Here is a 22,245-nt window from a genome sequence, read left to right on the forward strand (position 1 = left end):
AAAGATGAGGAGTTAGCTCTTTTTCCTCTTTCCCTCCTCGCACACACACACACACACACACACTTCCCAGCCCCCATACCACAATATAGCTATATCAGAATTCTGTTTAGATCAGTATGTGATGTTCTGATCACTATAACTGTGTGCTACTCAGAGTTGAGCCCAGTACTAAACTATGATTACTTTTCCTTCCACTCATAACTTTTTCTTTTCTGTAGAGTTAATAATTGCCTCATTTTTAGTTTCCTCCTATTCTTTTGCATATCAGAAGTCAGCCCCAAATTATCTGCCATTTGATTTAAATATCCTGTCAAGATGTTTGCTCACACTTACGAGGTTCTTCTTCTTGAAGGTCTGTTGTGGAGTACTTTGACCTCCTTTAACCCGGATTGGCTGTCCTCTTTGCCAAGTCTCTATCATAAATGTGAAATTCTCTTCACCTGTTCCCAGTGTTGGATATGTTTCATATCTTTTCTTTTTTGGTTTGCTCCCTTGTTTTGATGGATCAGTCTCCAGTAGCTTCTTAGAAAGGTATGTGGGAAGTAAAATTTTTGAGCTTTTATATGTCTGAAAATATCTTTATCTTCAACACATTGATTCATGTGAGTATAGATATTTAGGTTACAAACAACTTTTCTACAGAATATTAAAGGAAATTTTCCAAATTTTCCATTGTCTTCTAGCTTCTTGCTGTTAAGAAGCCATAGGCTACTCTGATTACTGATTCTTTGTATGTGCCTTGATTTTTTTCTCTGGATGTTTGCAGACTCTTCTTTTTGCCCAGTATACTTGTTTTAGGTCTGTATTCATCTGTTATGCTGGGCATTCAGTGGGCCATTTCATATCCTTCATTTCTGGAAAATAGAGTTTTCATTGCTGTTACCATATTTTTAATTTCCAAGAGCTCTTTTAATTTTTCTTTAAGTGTTCCTTTTTAAAATTAATAAATAGGAATCTGTTCTTGTCTTTTTCTTTCATGGATCTGTGTCTTTTCATGTCTTTGATGTTACTAATGACAGCTTTTGTTTTTGTTATTTTTCTGTATAATGTCTGTTTATCCAAGTTGCTTTTTTGAGGCGAGAGGAGGGTTGGTTTGGGGTTTTTTCCTTTATCTCTTATGTTAGAATATGTCCATAGATGTCTGGAAAAATCTGGTGCTCTATTCATGTTTAAGGGCAACTCAAAAGCTGATGAAAGCTCTGAGTACAGGTGGGGACTTGTCATTTCTGAGTTTTCCTGCAGGTGGAACCGGCTTCTCATTTCTTAGAAAATATCTTGTCAGTGACTTTAGATCTTTCCTCTTGGGCTGGATGGGTTTTCCAGAAAAGACTTCAGATCTCCTCCATGAAGGATAGAGACCAGGATGCCAGGTTTTTGAAAGTAGGTGTGGGAAGATGGCAAGGATCTCTGCACTGAGCATGCGCAGTTTCACTTAACACCCTGCTTTTGCTTTGATGCCTTTTGTTTCCCAGCTGTGCCTGATATCCTAGTCCAGAGACCCTATTTATCTCTCCACAGAGTTAACCTGTAGTCTTCAGGGTTGGAAAAGAAGATCTAGGACTCTAAAAGTTTCTTAAACAGATTATAAACCATTATATTTATTTTTTAATTTACCCTCTTTTATCCTAACTTCATGGAAACCTTGTACTGCCTTTTAAATAGGATTGAATAGGATTACTCTTCTCTGCTGGTGGCTTAGTATTCAGCTTCCTCAATTCTGCCAAGTCAGTTCAAATGTATCCCTTTGCCAAAGGTATAGAGTTAGTTTAAACATCATCTAAATATGACATTTGCCTTATTTACTTAGCTAATTGGTTACTCTGAATTTTGTAATCAGCATCTCTTACCCCACCCCTTAAATCAAAGGATAGGACCTTGACAATGACCTACATCTAACCATCTATCCCAGGGACGGGGGAGCCTGGTGGGCTGCCGCCTATGGGGTTGCACAGGGTCGGACACCACCGAAGTGACAGCAGCAGCAGCAACCATCTATCGATCCTCTTATCACCCACTTTTGCACCTTTTTGCATCCAAAGTAATTGGCATCCCAAATATTCATCATTTCCCTTTCTTTTTTATGTAGTTTATTGCATCTGTATGTGTTCCTGTGAAGTATATATTTTTATTCTAGTTCCTTTTAGCTGTATATAAGAGAGTATCATGCTATATATAATCAATTGGTACTTTTATTTCACTTAATATTATAGTGTACTAAAATTTGTCCATATTGTTACCTATCCACTGTAGCTTATTCATTTCCACTACTATATAATATTCTGTTTTGTGAAATACTCATTTTCCTTCCAACTTCCAGATTTTTACTGTTATTATCTGCCTTCCTTTTCTTCCCTTCTTTGTGGATTTTTAAAAAATTATTTACTATTAGTTAAATTTTAGAAGGCAACAAAAGTAGATGTGGACTGTATCAGAAGCTTTTATCTTACTAATGCTGAGAGCCTACACCCTGTACAGGTATGACTGCACTGAACATACTATAAACTTTGGTTATTAGGCTAATAATAGAAAGCCAACGAGGTTGTCTAGTCCAACTTTATGCCTTGTCAAGGAATGTTCCTGGTCAGGAAGCCACAGATAGTACTCTTTAACCTTGGAGATACCTTTCAATAATTCTAACTTAAAGAAAAATGTTGACATTTTACTTACCTTGTGTAACCTTCCTGCAATTAAATGTAGGGTTTCCATTAGACTTGTAAAATATTCAAAATAGCCTAAGTGCCCCTCTCTGTCGCCTTTAGGGAAATCTAGGTGTCTAGGAGTCCATGTTAAAGTTGCAGTTCTGAGCACCGTAACAGTAAGACAGAAGTTTAAACTTTCTTTTTTATCTTTTTCTCCATTGCAGGGATGTCATCAAGTGGTTGATCAGAGCAGTAACTGAAGACAGATTAATCCAGCCCCCAAATGAGAATCAGACCTCTCCAGGAAAAGGAATCTTGAAGACCAGCAGTAGCCACCCTTCCTCCCAACCTAACCTGACAAAGAACGCCAATCAGCTGTAAGGAGCAGGCAGAAGCTATCTTCCCTGGAGCTCTGGGGTTTACTGTGTCGGAGACTAGCACCACTGTCTATGAGCAGTTTCCCCAGAATTAACAGCTCTTATGAAATAGGCTGATTCTTACTAAAAACTGCCTTAGTTTGACTAAAGGCTAAGTTCCTAATTCCAGAGGTAAAACAAAAGCAGATGCTTTCCCCCTAGATGAGCAGGACTTCACTAAGTGAATTCACCAGCTGAAGTGGAGCAAAAGCTCAACATCAGTGTGCTCCCCTTCCTAGACTCCACAGCCACTCACCGCTTCATCTGTCCACTGACAGATGCGGAGTCATGGGTAGTGGGTATTCTAGCAGCCTCTAATCCTCAGGGGCCTGGCTTTCTCTCCTCCAGCCCTGGAAGAATAGCCGTTGAACCTGCAGGCTCCAGCAGGCTGTAGCAGCAACGGCTCAGACCAGATCAGGTCCCATTCCCTCAGACTGCACTGGAAAGAAATTCCTGGCATTTCTTTTACGGAACTGAAAGTGGTCTTGGCATTTTTGGGGAAATGCCAGGATTTTGTGGGCTGGAGCTGCCCTTGTACAAGTAACCTGCTATTCTATGTCAATTATGTTTAAAAAGCCAGTTACGCTTGATATTTCAAATATAGCATTTGTGCCTAAATTCACAGAGCTATAATTTAGTTGCACTGACCGGATTCTTATATAAATACTATGGATTTTAACTAATCTAGGAGACAGTCATATATCTAAAGGGAGAATGTTTTGGAACAATGAACCATTTGCTTGGGCAGAGTGGGGAACGTCCTAAAGTAGGAAAACAAGATTATGTCAGAACCCCAGTATATAGACCAAGAGAGAGGCAGACACTGCTCCCTAAGAGAAAGCTAATATAATAATAGTAATTATAAGTAGATATTAGAAAAATAAAATTAGAGCCCTCAAAAATCAATTTATCATGATCTTAACAAGAGTAGGCACTGCTGTTTACCATTAACTAGTGCCTATATGCCAGATCTCTTACTCAGCACAACTTTCTGAAATAGGTGGCGTTATTTCCCCTTTTTTGAGATGAGAGAGTTTTGACTCAGAGCAGTTTAGTAATTTGTCAAATATTGAATAGCTTGTCATTGCAGAGCCAGAATCTGATCTGACTCTGGTCTACCTATTGTGTCCCTGGCTGCAGATTTTCTGCAAACAGAGCCCTTCTTTGCCTCACAAATAACAGTGCACATTAGAAAGTAATTAGCCTCCAACTAATAAAAATAATTGGGAAAAAAAAATAAAAGAGACATTGGAAAGAAAAGCCTAGCTTCAGGCGAGGCTCACCTTCTGAGGGGTTGCTCAGATTCCTTCTTTCAGCCTGGGTCTCTCCCACAGTTAGGTCTGATGGGAGAGAGGGTCACGTTTCACCAGTTGAAATTCTGACACTGAACTTAGGGAAAGATTGTTGTAAAGGAACCAGTAACGGGAGAAAACTACGTAGTAAATTTGTATTTTCTCCTATCAGAGAAATTCAGATAATTGTTAGTCATTCTGGACCTGTTTCTTCATCCGTAGAATATAGAGGCTTTAGGTTAGATATCCTTAAAGTTCTCTAGATCCTTAAGATTATATGTTCCTAGGGACTTCCTTGGCAGTCCAGTTGTTGGGATGCTATGCTTCCCAATGCAGGGGCAGATTGAGGAAGGTTCTAGAGGTTTGATCCCTGGTCAGGAAACTAAGATCCCACTTGCCTCATGGCATGGCCAAAATTTTTTTTTAAATAAATAGATAAGCAACTATATTTTTAAAAAGATTGTATGTTTCTATTTTTTAATTTAAAAGCAGCTTGCTTTTGCAGCGCAACCCCAGGTTCTGAGAGGTTGATAGTATGATCTGGCAAAAGGGCTTCAGGTAGGTGAAATTGCTAATAAAAGCATGCTGATGCTTGAGTAGTTCTCCCTGACCTAGTGTGTGCTTTACGAGAGCCTTTAGTACGCCGGCGGGTACCTCATCCCAGCCAGCAGGGACCCTCCCGCTCATTTGTGTTCTGTGTTCTGGACTCAGGATTGTGTGCCAGCTCCAGAGGATGCTGTCTATTGCTGTCGAGGTGGACAGGACCCCCACGTGCAGCTCCAATAAAATTGCCGAAATGATGTTTGGGTTTGTGCTGGACATTCCTGAGAGGAGTCAGAGGTGAGTCTTAGTTTTCTTTTGTTTTTTGATCTGGGAACATAATTTCAAAAGAAAATTCCAAACAGTAGTTAAATTAGGGAGAAAAAAGGTAGAGAAATAGTTCCTGTCTCTTTAAGCTTTTGAAAGAAATAGTTTCTCAACCAATTATTATTTGCAACTAAAGCATAATTTCTTAGGAAGAGGCAGGGTACCTTAAATGCAGCCTAAATTTCCCACTTTATCCATTTGTCTAATAACTTTATTTATCCCTCGAGTTTTCAGCTGTTAAGAACTACCATCTTCTCTAGCCCTCAGCCATAGAGCCTGGTATAAATGTTTACTAAAGTCTTGCTGGGTGAAATAGGCCTGTCCGTCTCAGGGGAAGAAGAGTTGATCCAAGAGTGAATACAGCTGTACCTGTAAAATGAGCCCAGTTATCAGGAATAAGGGATTCACTTTCTCTAAACATTAATCAGTGAAGCGTTCCATCAGGAGGAGACAAAGAAATAAGAGTTGGCTAGGACCAATGATTCCTCCTTTGAACCAGTCATTTTAGAACCCAAAGGAGGGAAAATAAGCTATCTTGACTGTAATTTCGTGAACAGTTGCTGGGACAGGACTCACCAGGGGAGAGCCGCCGTAGGCTGGCGACCCCCTAGGGAGTCTCTGTCAGCTCCTGTCTGCCTCCCACCCCACCCCTAAGCTCCCAGCTGGTGACCAAGACTACTCTTGTACATTTCTGGTTCCTCTGTTAGAAGAAAATGTCATTCCAAATAGAATTGTAGTAAAGATTTAGTTAAACTATCCTGCTAAGATTAAGACAAACATGTATTGGATCCATACAATGCACCAATCATTGTTACATTAATTATCCCATGTTTTTGTAAAGCTTTATAATGGTGTTCCCATTTAACAAATGAGAAAAATACTCTAAATAGTTAAATAACTAGCCAAAGTTTACATCGCTAATCAGATTTAGAATCCAGATTTAAACCTAGGACTTCCTAATTCCAAGGTCAGTTCAAAGAAGGCAGTACGTTACAGTGGTCAGCCAGAAGGAAGCATTCATAAATATCATGCTTGCTCTATCACTTCGTTAGTATTTCATTTGGATCCAGCGTCCATACTGTTTATTTATTTATGCCCAGATTTTAGTGAGAGATGGGAAATCTAAGGAGTAGGTAACTGTAAATAAATTTAAACTAAACATAGACAAAAATAGCTTAAATGAAACCTGGTCCTAATTTAAAACTTTTCAGGAAGGGAAAATTTGCAACCACCCCAAATTATACTAGAAGATACTTTATATGGCCTTACCTTTTAATCTTTTAAAGTTTATGTATAGTTTACATTCTGTTAAATGATATAAACTAATTTACATAGGTATCATTCCAAAGTTTTGACAAAAGTGTAACTTATGTAACCTATTATTTTCCAGTGACTCACTGATAGTGGTAGAAATCCTGAAGCCTTGCTGAATTCAGTTATTTTAGTAGGAATTTTTCTGTGATTTCCTTAGAGTTTTCTACCTACACAATATATTGTCTGCAAATAAAAAATTTAATATCTTCCTTTCCAATCTGTATACCTTTTCCTTCTTTATCTTACCCTATTGCAAGGGCTGATACCTCTAATAGAATGTTGGAGAAGTGACAAGAACAGATATCCTTGCCTTATTCCTGATCTTAGAGGAAAAATATTCAGTCTTTGACCATTAAGTATAATAGTAGCTGTGGATGTTTCATAGGTGCCCATTGTCAGATTGAGGAGGCCTCCTTCTTTGTCTAAGATATTCCGTGTTTTATGAAGAATAGGTATTGGAATATATAAAATGTATTTTGTTCATCTATTGAAATAATCATAGTTTTTCTTCCCTCATTCCATTGATATGATGAATTACATTGATTGATTTCTTCATATTATAACCAACCTTGCATTCCTGGAATAAAAAACCCTACTTGATTGTGATATATTATTTTTTTCTATTGACAGATTCAACTTGCTAATATTTTGTTAAGGGCTTTTTCATCTATGTTTACTAGAGATAGTAATTTTATTTTTGTATAATGTCCAACTTCACTTATAAAGAAATGTATATAAAAAATAAATGTAAATTAAAACTACACTGAGATACTATTTCCAACCTATACAAATAATAAAAATTTTAAAGTACTATAAAACAGTCTGTTAGTGAAGGTTTGAGAAAGCAGGTAGGTGCCCATACATTCCTGGTGGTAATGCAAAATGGTACAAGCGTTATGGTCAGTGGGAGGCAGGGGTATGTGTGGTGGAATTTTACAATATCTAACAAAGCTAAATGTACATTACCTCTTGACCCAGAAAAATCATGTGTAGAAGTTTATCCTAAAGATACACATTTAAGAATATGAAAATACATATGCAAAAGGATATTTACAACAGCATGTTTATAATTGCAAAATACTAGAAACAACCCAAATTCCCATACATAGGACAGTGGTTGAAAGTCTGTGGTACATCTACACAATGAAGATGTAGCTATATAAAAGTAAATATTAAAAATAGGAGCAAAATTTTAATGAACTGTTTCCCAAAATATATTGTTAAGTAAACAAAGCAAAATACATAGAGTATGCATAATAAAGATACATATAAGAATGAGAAGTTTTTTAATATACTTGATTATAATTGTAAAAAAAGAAGCAAAGTTAAGATAAATGCAGACCCAGTCCAGTTGCTCACATGTGGGGACAGATGGGCTGGGCAGGAGCGAGGGCGCAGGCTGGAGTGACGATGGCCTCAATAGTGGTGTTGGCAGTGTAGCGCTCCCTGAGTGCACTGCTTCGTATAGTTATAGCTTTTAGACTTTTAGAACCATGTTAATGTTTTATATACTCAAAAAAAAATCAATAAGGAAGTTGGAGGATAGCCTAACAAACAATACAAACAGATAGAAATTAACCTGTGTTTTAAATGAATTATTATTCAATTAAATGGGGCTGAGGGGAGAGAGTTGGGGGGAGGAAAAACCCAAGCAACTTTTTTTTCTTTACTTTTTATTTTTAAATAAAGATTCACAGGAAGTTGCAAAAACTAGTACGAGCGGTCCTCTATACCCTTCACTTTCTTTCCCTTAGTGATTACATCTTGCATAACTGTAACAATATGACAAAGAAGAAACTGACATTGGTATAACCTACAGCACATATTCAGATTTCACCCATTTCATCCAGATTGCGCTCATCATATGTAGTTCTAAGCAGTTTTATCACATGTAGCTTCATATAATCACCAAAACAATCAACATATGCAGAACTGTTCCATCACCACAAAGATCCCTTGTACTACCCTTTTACGATAACTGTTCATCTTCCCCAGCGTATCCAAGTAAGTTAAAACGCAGTATTTGACCAGCCCAGGATGGATGCATGAGACAAGTGCTCGGGCCTGGTGCACTGGGAAGACCCAGAGGAATCGGGTGGAGAGGGAGGTGGGAGGGGGGATCGGGATGGGGAATACGTGTAACTCCATGGCTGATTCATGTCAATGTATGACAAAACCCACTGAAATGTTGTGAAGTAATTAGCCTCCAACTAATAAAATAAATTAAAAAAAAAAAAAAAAAGTAGAGCCCCCCCCCCCCAAAAAAAAAAAAACGCAGTATTTGGACTAAATACCCTCAGGCTAAAGACAAACAAATGAAGTGTAAATAAATATTAAACTCTAGTTAGTAAATTTCTTTTTCACAGGAAGTGTTAACAATTCAAACACTATCTTATATGTATTCTAGGATTTAACACTTAAATGTAGTGTGGATAGTGAGAGCCAAGTTTCTCACTGTCAGAGAAGAGAGTTGCACATATGAAAAGGGGAGAGGATAGAAGGAACGCTGTGGTGCTGGATTGGATTTGGAGGCATCAATATGAGCTTGTGGTTTCTAATAAATAGGTAGATACAGGAATAAATATAGATGTGTGAGCATTCATACATGTATTATGTGTGTGTATGTGTGGATTCGTACATTTCTTTCCTACCTCTACCCACCAAGAGAGCATAGGAACAGCTACACCCTAGGAGCAGTGCGCAGACCTTTGTTCCTAAATACTAGTTTACACTGAAAGGAACCAGAGTTTGTTAAGGAATGCCTGATTCCAGAGCTGAGATAATGTGTGAAATGAGCCTAGAACATCTTGATCCAAAAAGTGAGGAAATGTTCAAAGAATGTTCAGAACATGACAAAAGAAGCTTAAAGAGCTTCCACTGACTAAATCTGAGATAATTTGAGTGTCAAAATAAATATTGACAGTAAAAGACTATAAACTGTTGTGTAGAATAATAACCCATGATTCTAATACTGATAGGAAGGAAGAGAAGGGACTCTCTTCCTTATAGTAGAAAGCCAACTAATAAATATAAGAAGAAATGATGAATTCAGGGGGAGAATACCATTTGGCATCCATCATAATAAGAATTAATTCAGGTATGACCAGATACTAAAATGATGAAATTTTGTGAAGTACCAAAATATTTGCATAGTCTGAAAGTATATTCTCACAAGATATTAATTATGAAGTGAAAAATTACTATGGAGTCAAGTAATCAAAATTAACACCAGCAGTGGGGCAAACTGATAGCATATGCTCCTTGATAGGATGCACAAAACATTTTCGTAGTCCTCTTGCCGAAAAATGCATAACCTCCATCCAGTCATGGATAAATATCAGAGAAATTCCCAATGAGAAATGTTCTACGAAAAAAACTGAACTGCACTTTTCCAAAATGTCAATGTCATAAAAGACAAAGCAAGAATGTGGAACTGTTCCAGACCAAAGGACACTGAAAAAAACAGGCAACTGAATGTGGTGCATAACCTGCGATTTTCTTTTGCTATTAATAGCAACATTAGGACAATGAAAAGAATCTGATTAAAGTCTACAGTTAATATAATACTGTTGCATTAAGACTAATTTTCTGATTTTTTTTTTTTTTTTGGTCATTGTACTTGGTTACTTTGGAAAATGTTCTTGTTTTTGACCTTTTATAACCCTACCCACTCCCCTCCCACCCCACCCCTGGCAACTACTCATCTATTTTCCATTTTTATAATTAGATCATTTCAAAATATATAAGTGGAATCATACAGTAGGTAACCTTTTGGGATTGGCTTTTTCACTTAGCATAGATCTCTTGGGATTCATTTAGGTTGTGATATCTTTTTATTGCTGAATAGTATTCCATAGTATGGGTATACCTTTGGTATTTTTCTTTAAACCATTTTACCCATTGAAGGATATCTGTGTTGCTTCCAATTTGGGGCTATTATGAATAAAGCTTTTATAAATATTCATGTACAAATTTTTGAATAAACATAAATCTTCATTTCTCTGGAATAAATGCCAAAGAGTGCTATTTTTGCATTATATGTTGGTTGTTAGTTGCTCAGCTGTGTCTGACTCTTCGCGATCCCATGTACTATAGCCCACCAGGCTCCTCTGTCCATGGGATTCTCCCAGCAAGAATACTGGAGTGGGTTGCCATTCCCTTCTCCAGGGGATATTCCTAACCCAGGGATCAAACCTGGGTCTCCCACATTGCAGGCAGATTCTTTACCATCCACACTTGTGTGTGTGTGTGTTTGAGAGAGACCTTCATCCTGTTCCTGGCACAGAGCTCTTTTGGAGTTTTTTAAGTGATGAGAGTAATAAAGTTATCTTTTGTCCCATTAATGAGGTATCTCAGAAAACCACTTGGGGACCTGAAGGATGGGGGCCAGTTGCCAGGGGAACCATGTGATTAGACAGCAGAACTTTCCATTCCAGCTCTCCACTGCCCTCCCTCCTCCCGCTCCATCCCCTCCTCCCTGGAAGGGACAGGGGCTGGAGGTTGAGTTCAGTTACCAATGGTCACTGATTTAATCAGCCATGCCTGTCTAATGCGGCTTCCTTGAAAACCCCAAAGGACTAGGTCCAGAGAGCTTCCAGGTTGGTAAATAGGTGGAGATTCTCTGTAGAGTGGTGTACCCAGAGAGCATGGAAGTGCCTCACCCTTTCCCCGTACCTTACACATCTCTTTCATTTGGCTGTTTTATAATAAACTGGTAATCTAGTAAGCAAAGGGTTTATCTGAGTTCTGTAAGCTGCTGTAGCAGATTAATCAAAGCTCAGTGGGGGTCCTGGGAACCTTCCATCTGTAGCTGTGTTGTTTCAGAAGCGCACAGCTTGACAACCTGGACTTTGGGTCGGCATCTAAAGAGGGCAGCCTTGTAGACTGAGCCCTTACCCTGCGGAATCGGACGCTGCGGTGAGTGGTGTCAAAACTGGGTTAATCGCTTAGTGTCGTTGGAAAAAACACACATCAGATCCACACAGTTACCATGTTTGGTGTTCTTTCTTTCTTGATTATCCAAGTTCCATTTGGTATTATTTCTCTTCCATGTAAAGCACTTAACTTCTTTTAATATTTTTTATACTGCAAGTCTACTTGTAATGCATTCTTTGAGCTTTTGTTTATCTGGATTTGTTGTCTCACCTTCATATATGAGTAGTAAATTCTAGATTGATAGGTATTTTTACTTATTTTAAAGATGTTCCACTTTCTTCTGGCTTGCTCATGGGAAGTCATTAGAGCTTCTCACTGTTGTTCCCTTCTACGTCGTGTGCCCCTTTTCCCTCTGGCCGCTGCCTTTTTTTCCGTCTACTTGGTTATGGTAACTAGTTGTAGTCTCCATTATGTTTACCCTGCTTGGGGTTTATTGAGATTCTTGAATCTGTGAGTTGATATTTTTGATCAAATTTTGAAATATCTTGGGCATTTAAAAAAATTTTTTTGGCCTGAATTCTCATCATCTTCTGGGAATTCGAGTACATATATGCTAGGCTGTGTCTCACTGTTCCACAGAATATTACAACTCTGGTGTTTTCTACTATTGTTTCTTTGTTTGTTTTATTTTGTTTGACTTGTCTTTTTTTCTCTCTCTGTTTCACTTTGGATAGTCTTCATGCTCCTTGATCTTTTCTTTTCTTTTTTGTGCTGCCTAATTTGTTGTGGAGCGTATCCAATGGATTTTTTTTTTTTTAAATTTCAGATATTATATCTTTCAGAACAAGAGCTTCCATTTGGTTCATCCTTAGAGTGTCCATTTCTCTTTGCTACGAGTCCCCATCTAGTCACTCATATATCTTGGTTAGTTGGTTGGTTGGTTAATCTTGAGCATATTTTTAACAGCTGTTCTAAAGTCCTTGTCTACTAATTCCAACATTTGTGTCATCAGTCTGCTTCTGTGGGCATTTTGATCCTGGTTATGGATTCATTTTCCTGTTTTTTCCCTCATCTAATAACTTTTATTGTATGCGTAACATTATGAATGGTCCGTTGTTGAGTCTGAAATTTGCTGACTTCCTTTAAAGAATATTGACTTTCATTCTGACAGACAGTGATTTCTTAGCAGATTAGCTTTCTTCTTTTGAAGCTTGTTTCTAGGACTTGTAAGGGTATTCTAAAGCAGCCTTTCTTAAGAGACTAATGTTCTATAGCTTAGTCTTCTGGGGTTGTACCCGCATGCCCAACATGTTCAATGAGATTTCTCCTCTACTTCATTGAAACCTCATCTCTCTCAACACTGGGCACTTTCCTGAATCCCCATTCATCTCACAGCCCTCACTAACTGTTCTACACCAGGCTTTGGCTATCTCCCTGTCCATGTGCCAAGGGGGACCATTACAGATATTCCAGCCACCTCAGCTCCCCGGACCTCCAGTCTCTGCTCTGCCCAGCAGATCCACTGCTTTCTGTTTAGGACCCATACTTTCCTTGGCCTTAGTTAGAAAGTGCCCCCAGCAGGAAATCTGGTGTAAACATGGAGTTCACCACCTTTGTTTCCCTTTCTCTCCAGAACAATAGTCATTTATAGTAGTTTATCCAGTGCCTGAAAATAGTTATTTCATATATTTTGTTCAGGTTTATAATTGTTGATAAAAGAGTAAATCTAACACCAGATATACTTGTTAAGGCTGGACGTGGAAGTTTAGCCTTCCTCTCTATCTTGTTTTTAAAATTTGAATTTGAATTGCTATAGATAATTGTACTTCCATTTCCTACTGTGTCCAACACATTAAAATTACTTTCTTGTCCTTTGTATATTTCTGGGTTTGCCATCTTGGATTATAAAACCCAGGACAAATGCAGGCTCTGGAGTCAAAATTGGAAGAGAAAATACAGTTTGAAATTAAAAGTTATTGAATAGAACAACTGTCTGTGAAAGTCATAACACTAAATGCAGAGTAGAAATTAGACTTTAAAAGAAATTGGAGAATATCTTATGAATGTAATAATTTGTCCTTTGTATTAAAGAAAATTTGACAGAGAAGGTATAGAATGGTACTAACAAATACATTAAAGAGATCAAATGGGTTTTCATAAATATTTTAGACTTTTTTTAAGCTTTAGAATGGTAAGAAGCAAAGGTTTTAAAAGTATTTACTCTGCTTTTTTAATTTCGCTTTTACACTAATAACACGTGTCTGGTGGAACAGCAAAAGGAAAAGGAAGGAGAAAATAAAAACAAAGAGGCACTTTGTTATTTATCATTGTTATAAGCGGCAGTGGCACCAAGAGCCCCCTATTTTTCCAAATGTTGCCCCACTGCAAAGGGGCAGCTGTAGAAGAAAGAACCCTGATACCTGGGGCAGGTTCTGTTGCTGCCATCTCCTTATCTGCTCACTGCCTACTCCTCAGAAACTGTTCTGATGCTCAGACCTGGCAAGAACCACCAACCACACCTTCAGTCAACATCCTTTAGGCAGTCCAGAGATGCTCCCTGTGCCTCTGAGATCCGTCGCGTTCTGGGGGGGAGCCGACACTGCGTTTAGAACAGTGAGTGGGACTCACCTTCCCGAAGCTCAGCCCTTGTTTTACAGCTCTCTTCTCAAGCCTCTGAGTGTGCTCCAGCCCACCCTCGCTGGCCACGTCCCTCGGGGACTCCTCAGAAATGGAAGAAGGCCGCAGTGCCCCAGATGTGTGTCTTTTCTCCTCGGTTGTCGCCGTGTGTTTCCTGGCGTTGCAGTGGACCTTGTTTACTCCCCTCGGGCGCTGTCACCCGCGCCGCCTCCCCCGTCAGGCTGCCTCCAGCCCCTGACCACGTGTGCGGCACGGGAGCACCGCCGCACCGTACACCCGCCCTGCACTTCAGCTTCCTGTTGCACACTTCTTGCCCTGTTCAACCATCAGCTTTTCGAGAGCAATGTCCTCTTTTATTTCTCTTAATAATAATCTTCATTTGCGCCAATTATGGCACTTTATGGCCATTGAGAAACATTTAATCTCATGATCAACTCTCTCGGTTAGAGTATGCTGTAATTCATCTTTAAGTGTCCTAAACTAGTCCTTCACTTTCAGACGTCAAGGTGTTCCCACCCCCCCGCCCCCGGTCTGGCAGGTGTCAATTCATGAACAAATCCGTTTGTGCCCTGTCCATAGGCCTGATTTTGAAGGATATTGAGCATTACCTTGTTCCTTCTTGGCCTTCTCTGGTTTAGGCAAAGTTTAGAGCATTCAGGGAGAACTGTGGTATATGTTCCTTGAAACAATAGTTGTGATGGTGCCCTATCTCTTCTCCATGCAGAGAGATGTTCTTTACTACCATGGAAAGCCACCTTCTACGCTGCAAAGTGCTGGAAATCATATTTCTCCACAGCTGTGAGACGCCCACCCGCCTCCCCTTGTCTCTGGCCCAGGCCCTCTATTTCCTGAACAATTCAACATCACTGCTCAAGTGTCAGGTACGTTTTCCCTACTTCAGTCTAGGCCTAACCACCTTTTCCTTAATCCTGGAGCTTTTTATAAAAGTTACTTAAAAACTGTATACACCTCTTACTGAGGAAAGAATTTATTACCAACTGCTTTTACTATCTCTGCAGTCGGATAAAACCCAGTGGCAGAAATGGGATGAGCTGGTCGAGCACCTGCAGTTTCTGTTGTCCAGTTACCAGCATGTTTTAAGAGGTAAGGAGCATTTGGGCACAAACCAGGTGGTGTGGGAGTCTGGCAGTGGACATTATTATGAATTAAAGTCACATAAGGGACTCTATTAACTTCAGTAAATCCTTGTTCCTTGGTGTCATTGCAAGAAACGAGAAGGGACATAGCTGGAATCGCTGCTCTGAAACAGAGGAATTCACTTAGTGTTTTTGTTACGGCAGATGCTACAGTGCTCCTCGCAGTCCTTCGGGTTGCGTGGGTAAATGAAAGTCGTCCTAACATGAGCAAGATTCACTGATGTCCTGACAGCCCTGGCAGCTTTCCCTGGCCCATCACTGCAGAATCTTTGTTGGGTCTACTGCTCACTGACTTGGATGTTGTAAACATCTGCCAGTATGATACAAATACACAGAAAATCAGTGGCAAGGTAAAAATGTACATCTTGCAAACGATGTAAGACTGTGAAAGTGGCTCTGCCCCAGTCACAGGCAAAGCCAGTAATCTACTTAGGATCTGGGAGAGTTAGGCTGATTAGTTAACTAACACTCAGGGGCAAATATAGACAAGGATAGGGGTGGAATAGGTGCTTCAAATAAGAGTGATTTGATCAGCCAAGGATTAATGAGGCCCCTAGGAAAACTAACGTAATTATAAATTACATAAGGAAAGATAGTAAGTTTACAAGGGAGAAAACTGACAGTCCTCTTGTGATACCCTGAGCACACCTCATCACTTAGGTAATGTTCTTGCCAAAAATTCATGACCTGAATCTAATCAAAAGGAAGCATCAGACAAACCCAGATTGAAGGGCCTTTTACAAACTAACTGGCCTGTACTTTCAAAAGTCCCAATATCTTAAAAACAAAGGAAGAAAAAAAAAAACAAAGGAAGACTGAAGAACTATTCCAGATTAAAATCAAACTAAAACACATGAATATTATATGCAAAACATGATCCTGGATGGGATCCTGAAAAAGAAGCTTCTTTATGGTCCAACTTTTATGTCCATACATGACTATGGAAAAACCATAGCTTTGACTATACAGACCTTTTTTTGGCAAAGGGATGTCTCTGCTTTTTACTGTGCTGTCTGGGTTTGTCATAGCTTTTATTACAAGGAGCATGCTTCCTTTGACTTCCTGGCTACAGTTCACCAACCACAGTGATTTTGGAGCCCATGAAAATAAAATCTGCCACTGTTTCTGCTTTTTCCCCATCTATTTGCCATGAAATGATGGAACTGGAAGCCATGATCTTAGTTTTTTGAGCATTGAGTTTTAAGCCAGCTTTTTCATTCTCCTCTTTCAATCCTCATCATGAAGCTCTTTAGTTCCTCTTCACTTTCTGCCATTATATTGATATCATCTGCATATCTGAGGTTGTTGATATTTCTGCTGAAGTCTTGATTCCAGCTTGTGTTTCATTCAGCCCGGCATTTCTCATGATGTACTCTTCATAGAAGTTAAATAAGCAGGGTGACAATACACAGCCTTGACCTACTCCTTTTCCTATTTGGAACCAGTCTGTTGTTCCATGTCCAGTTCTAACTGTTGCTTCCTGACCTGCATACAGATTTCTCAGGAGGTAGGGAAGGTGATCTGGTATTCCCATCTCTTTCAGAATTTCCCACAGTTTGCTGTGATTCACACAGTCAAAGGCTTTAGCATAGTCAATGAATCAGAAGTAGATGTTTTTCTGTAATTCCCTTGCTTTTTCTATGATCCAACAGATGTCGGCAATTTGATCTCTGGTTCCTCTGCCTTTTCCAAATCCAGCTTGTATATCTGGAAGTTCTCAGTTTATATACTGTTGAAGCCTATCTTGAAGGATATTGAGCATTACCTTGCTAGCATGTGAAGTGAGCTCAGTTGTAAGATAGTTTGAACATTCATCAGCATTGCCTTTCTTTGGGATTGGGTAGGATGAAAAGTGACCTTTTCCGGTCCTGTGGCCACTGCTGAGTTTTCCAAATTTGCTGACATACTGAGTGCAGCATCATCTTTCAGGATTTAAGATCGCTCAACTGGAATTCCATCACCTCTACTAGCTTTGTTCATAGTAATGCTTCCTAAGGCCCACTTGAATTCACACTGCAGGATACCTGGCTCTAAGTGAGTGACCACACCATCATGGTTATCTGAGTCGTTAACACCTTTTTTGTACAGTTTTTCTGTGTATTCTTGCCACCTCTTTTTAATCTCTTCTGCTTCTTTTAGGTCCTTGCTATTTCTGCCCTTTATTCTGTCCTTAATATATATATATGTATATATATATTGCATACATATGTGTGTGTGTGTGTGTGTATACACACACCTATATACACACATACATGATCTACCTGCCATGATCATATTGAGGTTGATTTTAGCTCAGTAATGCTCTTGGGAAGATAAGATGGTCTGTACACCCTCTTGTGCCTGGAATTGAGGAAGGTATTACAGAAACATTTAAAAAAAACTAAAAGCACCGAATTTAATGTAGAAGGTCTGGGTTTGAATCCCAGTTCCATCACCTAGTCACCTACTCTGCATTGGGCAGCTAATTTTATATCTCTAGACCTCAGTTTCTTCCTTCTATAGAATGGGGATGATAATACATAACTTGCCAAGACTAATTGCTAATAGGCATGAAATAAAGCAGAAGGTGCTCAGTCAGCGTTAGCTGGCTCTCAGGCTGCCTGTTGCCTGGCCAGGAGGATGCTACAAGGGTCCTCTCTGTTTCAGACGCTTGTAACTAAAACATAACAGAGCACCGTCAGGGCCACGACATGTGGCTCTGTGGTTTGTGCTGTTTTTAACATGCTCAAAGAAAGGTATGTGTCCTTCTAAGAACAAAGCCCCAAGGCAGATTCCATGTGTCCTCAGCCTCACTGAAGTTTATGTAATTGTTTCTTTTGGAGATCTAGCAGAAAGTTTAATATTAAAGCAGCTTGGTTTTGTTTAAAGTTCACCTTTAATACTTGTTGTTCATTTCTGTTTTGTTTCCCAGGGAATATACCTGGGTCATGGGCAATAGTAATTTAAGGTGGACATGGGATCTATTTTTATTACAGAATATTCTCTTCTACCTTGAATAAGAGAAAGGAAGCTCTCAGACCAGTGTATACTAACCAAGAATAAATGGGGTGTTCAATCCTATTTTATCCTTACCATCCTTTTCAGCTTCTTTGGAAAAGAGTTAAGAAGGAGAAGAAATATTTAGAACCAGCAGTTTGAAAATAGTGTCCTGCAAAGAACAGAACTGAATGGTTCCCTGAAATAGTCAGTGTCTTTATCAGGAGGCACTTTACTGCGACGGCTCCTTAGTCATCTCTGCCCTGTTCAAGTGGGCGGAGGACGTCATTGAGTGCGTTTTGAGGTCAGCCAGAGTTGTCCAATGGGCTTCCCAGGTGGCGCAGCAGATAAAGAATCCCCCTGCAATTCAGGAGGCACAGGTTCAGTCCCTGGGTGGAGAAGATCCCCGGGAGGAGGGCATGGCAACCCACTGCAGTACTCTTGCCTGGGGAATCCCGTGGACAGAGGAGCCTGGCGGGCTGCAGTCCATGGGGTCGCAAAGAGCCAGACACGACTGAGCGACTGAGCACGCACAGAGTGTTGTCCAACTCCAGGGGCGGGGGAGGAAAGAAAGAGGCTGGGGAGTCCACGTTTGCCCTTTGTTGAGAACTTTTAAGGAGGAAGAGAGGAAGGGGGCATAGATAAATTCACATACACTGGCTTAGCTAACCCAGTAAGCTTGTGAGATGAGTGCCAACCCCCTCTCACATGTGGGCAAACAAAAGCTGAGAGGAAAGCACATGCAGAGCCAGGATTCAAACTGAGGTCTGTTGCCAAAGTCTGTGTACGGTGGAAACACACTGGAGGAGATTAATATTCTGTGAAATCCCGGATGAGATTAGATGAGGTTCTAAGGAATTTCTGATGCCCACTTCCTAAACTCTCTATACATGGTTAAATTACTCATACTGACCCTTGACCTTGGGGAGCAATGTATCTTGAACCCCCCACATTTTTTAAATGTTCCCGTAGAGGGCACAGCAGCCCCAGAGAGGTGGATGCTGGGCTGTCACCTGAGCTGAGGGAAGCGTGCCCCCACACCCCAGTTTCACAGCCGTGAAACTCAAGTCCGAGCCTCAGCAAAATTACAAGTTGCCATATGCTGTGAGTTCTCCTGATGCATGTGAGTAATTAGAATATACTTTAAAGCTATGAATCTAGGAATTTAAACATATGGCATTTAAATGAACAAAATGCTTTTCCTGAATTTCACTCTGGGCCACTGAGGGTGATGCAGAAGTCAGACACCTGTCCATTCCAAGGAGAGTCTCACACCAGCCTTCCTGCAAGGGGCCTCACCCACAGAGGGGAGAAGATCAGACTCAGGCACCATCAGTTCATTCCTACATTCCTCCAGACAATAAATATTTACCCAGTGCCTCCTCTGTGCCTGGCTCATTGGAAAAACTTCAGTGTCTAAGACCAGTGTGGCCCCTGCCCTCCTAGAGCTTAACTGTCTGGTGAAGTGATTGGCTGTAAACAAACCATCACACTAGTAACATAATTGCAATGAAAATAAATGCTGTGATGGGAAAAAGTAGGACTTACATTGTTTATGGAGGAACTCAGGAAGGCCTCCCTAAAGGAGGAATACTCAGACTAAGATGTGAAGTACTGGTATTAGCCAGGCAAACAGGGAGGGCAAAGTTTCCCAGAAAGAAGAAACAGCATGTCCAGAGACCTCGAGGCCAGAAGCTACTTAATGAGTCCAAGGAACATAGAACAGACTAGTAGGACTAGGATTCAGTGAGCATGGGGAGAGCAGCAGGAAACAAGACCTAGACTCCTAGACCGGAGTGGGCGCGAAGGGCCCCCCAGTTAGCGCGCTCATTCACCTTGGCTCCAGAGTGAAGGGAACCCAGCAAAACGCCTCGTGTGTGGCAGACAGCTTGGCCGAGGACGCGAGAGGTCAGGGAGGGTGATGGTGACGAGGGTGTGGGTGATGCCGTGGGGTCCCAGTGGTGGAGCAGAAGCACTCTGAAGGGTATTGGGGCTGAAGACGACACCCAGGGTTCCGCCAGCACTGACAGGGCGGTGCGTGGAAGAGCCGCAGAGAAGGGCTCCACGGGACCGTTAGATGGGAGGTCCTCGTGACGATGACCCTGACAAATGATCGTCGCTAGCCCTAGTATTGATCCAGGACCTAGTAACAGCACTACCAGCCCCAGTATCATGAGGCAGGCCTTGTCCCACATAAGCCCTGTGCATAAACTGCCTCACACAACAATCCCAAGAGCCTCTGCAGTGAGAACTCTCGTCCCTACTGAAGCATAAAGTCCAAGGCCCCGCCGCCTGGGCCGGGATGGTTCACGTCCACTGGCCAGGACTTCTGCCCCTTGGGCGATGGCTCGGTGGGCACTGCTGACCTTCGCTTCTCTGAATTTCCTGCATTGATTCTGAGTTCCTCTTGCTCCCAAGTCTCCCATCCCTCTCTCTGCAGTCAATCCTTTCTGTTATTTCGCAGTCATTCTCCTGTTTTTCAGAGTAGCACATGCTTTAAGAAAACCAGATTCTACTAAGAGGATTCTGTCCCCTGTGGCCATGCTTCCCAGGAGCAGACTGAAGTATTGCACATGTCACTGCTTAAAACCCTTCACACCCCTCCTTTTGCTTGTGGAGAAGACAAACTCCACATTGGTCTGTGAGCCAGGCTGCCTGCCAGTCTCTTCTAGTCCTGTTTTCCTTCTTACTTCCCAGATCTGACCTCTAGTTTTCCAATCAAGCTTTTCCTGTATCATGGCATTTGCACTTTTTCTTGCTACATGGACTGCTTTTCCCCTAGACTGCTTTTCTGCGAGACTTTGGCATGCTTACCTCTGTCTCATCCTTTGGGACTCAATTAAGACACCCTCCCCAACTAGAATGCACCGCTTCCCTTATATCCTCAATGTTCCTGTTTATCACAGCACCCAGTTTATTTGGTTGCACTCACCAAAGCCACAACTGTTTCTGTTGACTGGTTCACTGTCAGGCTTCGTGCGGCTGGAATGTCAGTCCGTGAGGGCTGGGCCCAGGTCTCTGATCCCACTGTCTCCCGGAGCCTGGCCCTGTCCCAGAGGCAGGGTGGGCGCTCACTGAACGCTGGTTAAATGTGGAAAGGCCCCTACGATGCATCTCAGTGCAGCTGTGCCTCCTGTTCCCAGACTTTCTGGATATTCTACAATCTGTTTATTACACTTTTTTTTTTCCAGTTGATTGTTTCCCAAATTTCTAGACCCTGTAGTTCAGTCCTTCTAGGAACCCTGTTAATGAGGGTGCCATTACCCCCTTTTATAAATGAGATGGAGAAAATGACGCTGCGCGGTCTCTGGTGCAGCTGGGACTCAAAAGGCCCGCAGGGCCCTCCCGCTGCGTTTGCCTCACGTGACCCTGTGTGCCTCAGCCCCACACGCCGCCAGAGCCCTGCTGGGACTGAGCCGTGGCTTCGTAATGCATACTTTTAGGAGTTTTTACTTTTCCTGGCATTATAGTTTTGGACCTACAGAAAGGTTTACAGAGCAGTACGATGTACACTCATATAACCTTTGCCTTGATTCAGAAGCTTTTAACGTTTTGTCATATTTGGCTTATCTATTGATCCATCCACATACTTCTTTTGCTGAACCAGTTAAGAGTAAGTTGCGCTATCATAATCCTTCATGCTTAAATACTTCAGCTTAAGAATATTCTCCTACATACCATTATTCATTATGCCACTGATTTTATCCTTGATAGAATGTTATCTAATATGTGCCAGTAATATCCTTGACGGGTGTTTAGTTTTGCTTTGGGTCAGGATTCAGGCAAACATCACACATTGTACTTGGTTGTTATGTGCTTCGGCCTCCTGTCATGTAACGCAGCTGCCAGCCTTTATTTGTCTCTCGTGATGGGACATTTTTGAAGAGTCCAGGTCAGTTATTTCATAGAACACTGCACAATTGGGGTTGTCTAGTTATTCTCGCATCATCAGCAAGAACACAGAAGAGATGAGGGTGTTCACCCCTTCAAAAGGCAGTAACATATCATTGATGTTAAGTTGGACCATTTGGTCAAGGCGTGTCTATGAGATTTCTCTATTGTTCTCTTCCCA

The 22,245-nt window shown here is 40.9% G+C and overlaps 1 protein-coding gene across 2 annotated transcripts in view; it reads left to right on the forward strand.

The window, feature by feature from the left end:
- SIMC1 (SUMO interacting motifs containing 1) overlaps positions 1-22,245 on the forward strand; it is a 68,630-nt gene that overhangs the window by 44,491 nt on the left and 1,894 nt on the right. For both annotated transcript variants that reach the window (XM_061158172.1, XM_061158173.1), the window contains 4 exons: positions 2,864-3,016; positions 5,059-5,187; positions 14,765-14,921; positions 15,060-15,144. In XM_061158172.1, the coding sequence (XP_061014155.1) occupies positions 2,864-3,016; positions 5,059-5,187; positions 14,765-14,921; positions 15,060-15,144 (524 nt within the window). The remainder of the gene's footprint in view (positions 1-2,863; positions 3,017-5,058; positions 5,188-14,764; positions 14,922-15,059; positions 15,145-22,245) is intronic.

Source organism: Dama dama, chromosome 12 (genome assembly GCF_033118175.1).
Source record: "Dama dama isolate Ldn47 chromosome 12, ASM3311817v1, whole genome shotgun sequence".
Lineage (NCBI taxonomy): Eukaryota > Metazoa > Chordata > Mammalia > Artiodactyla > Cervidae > Dama > Dama dama.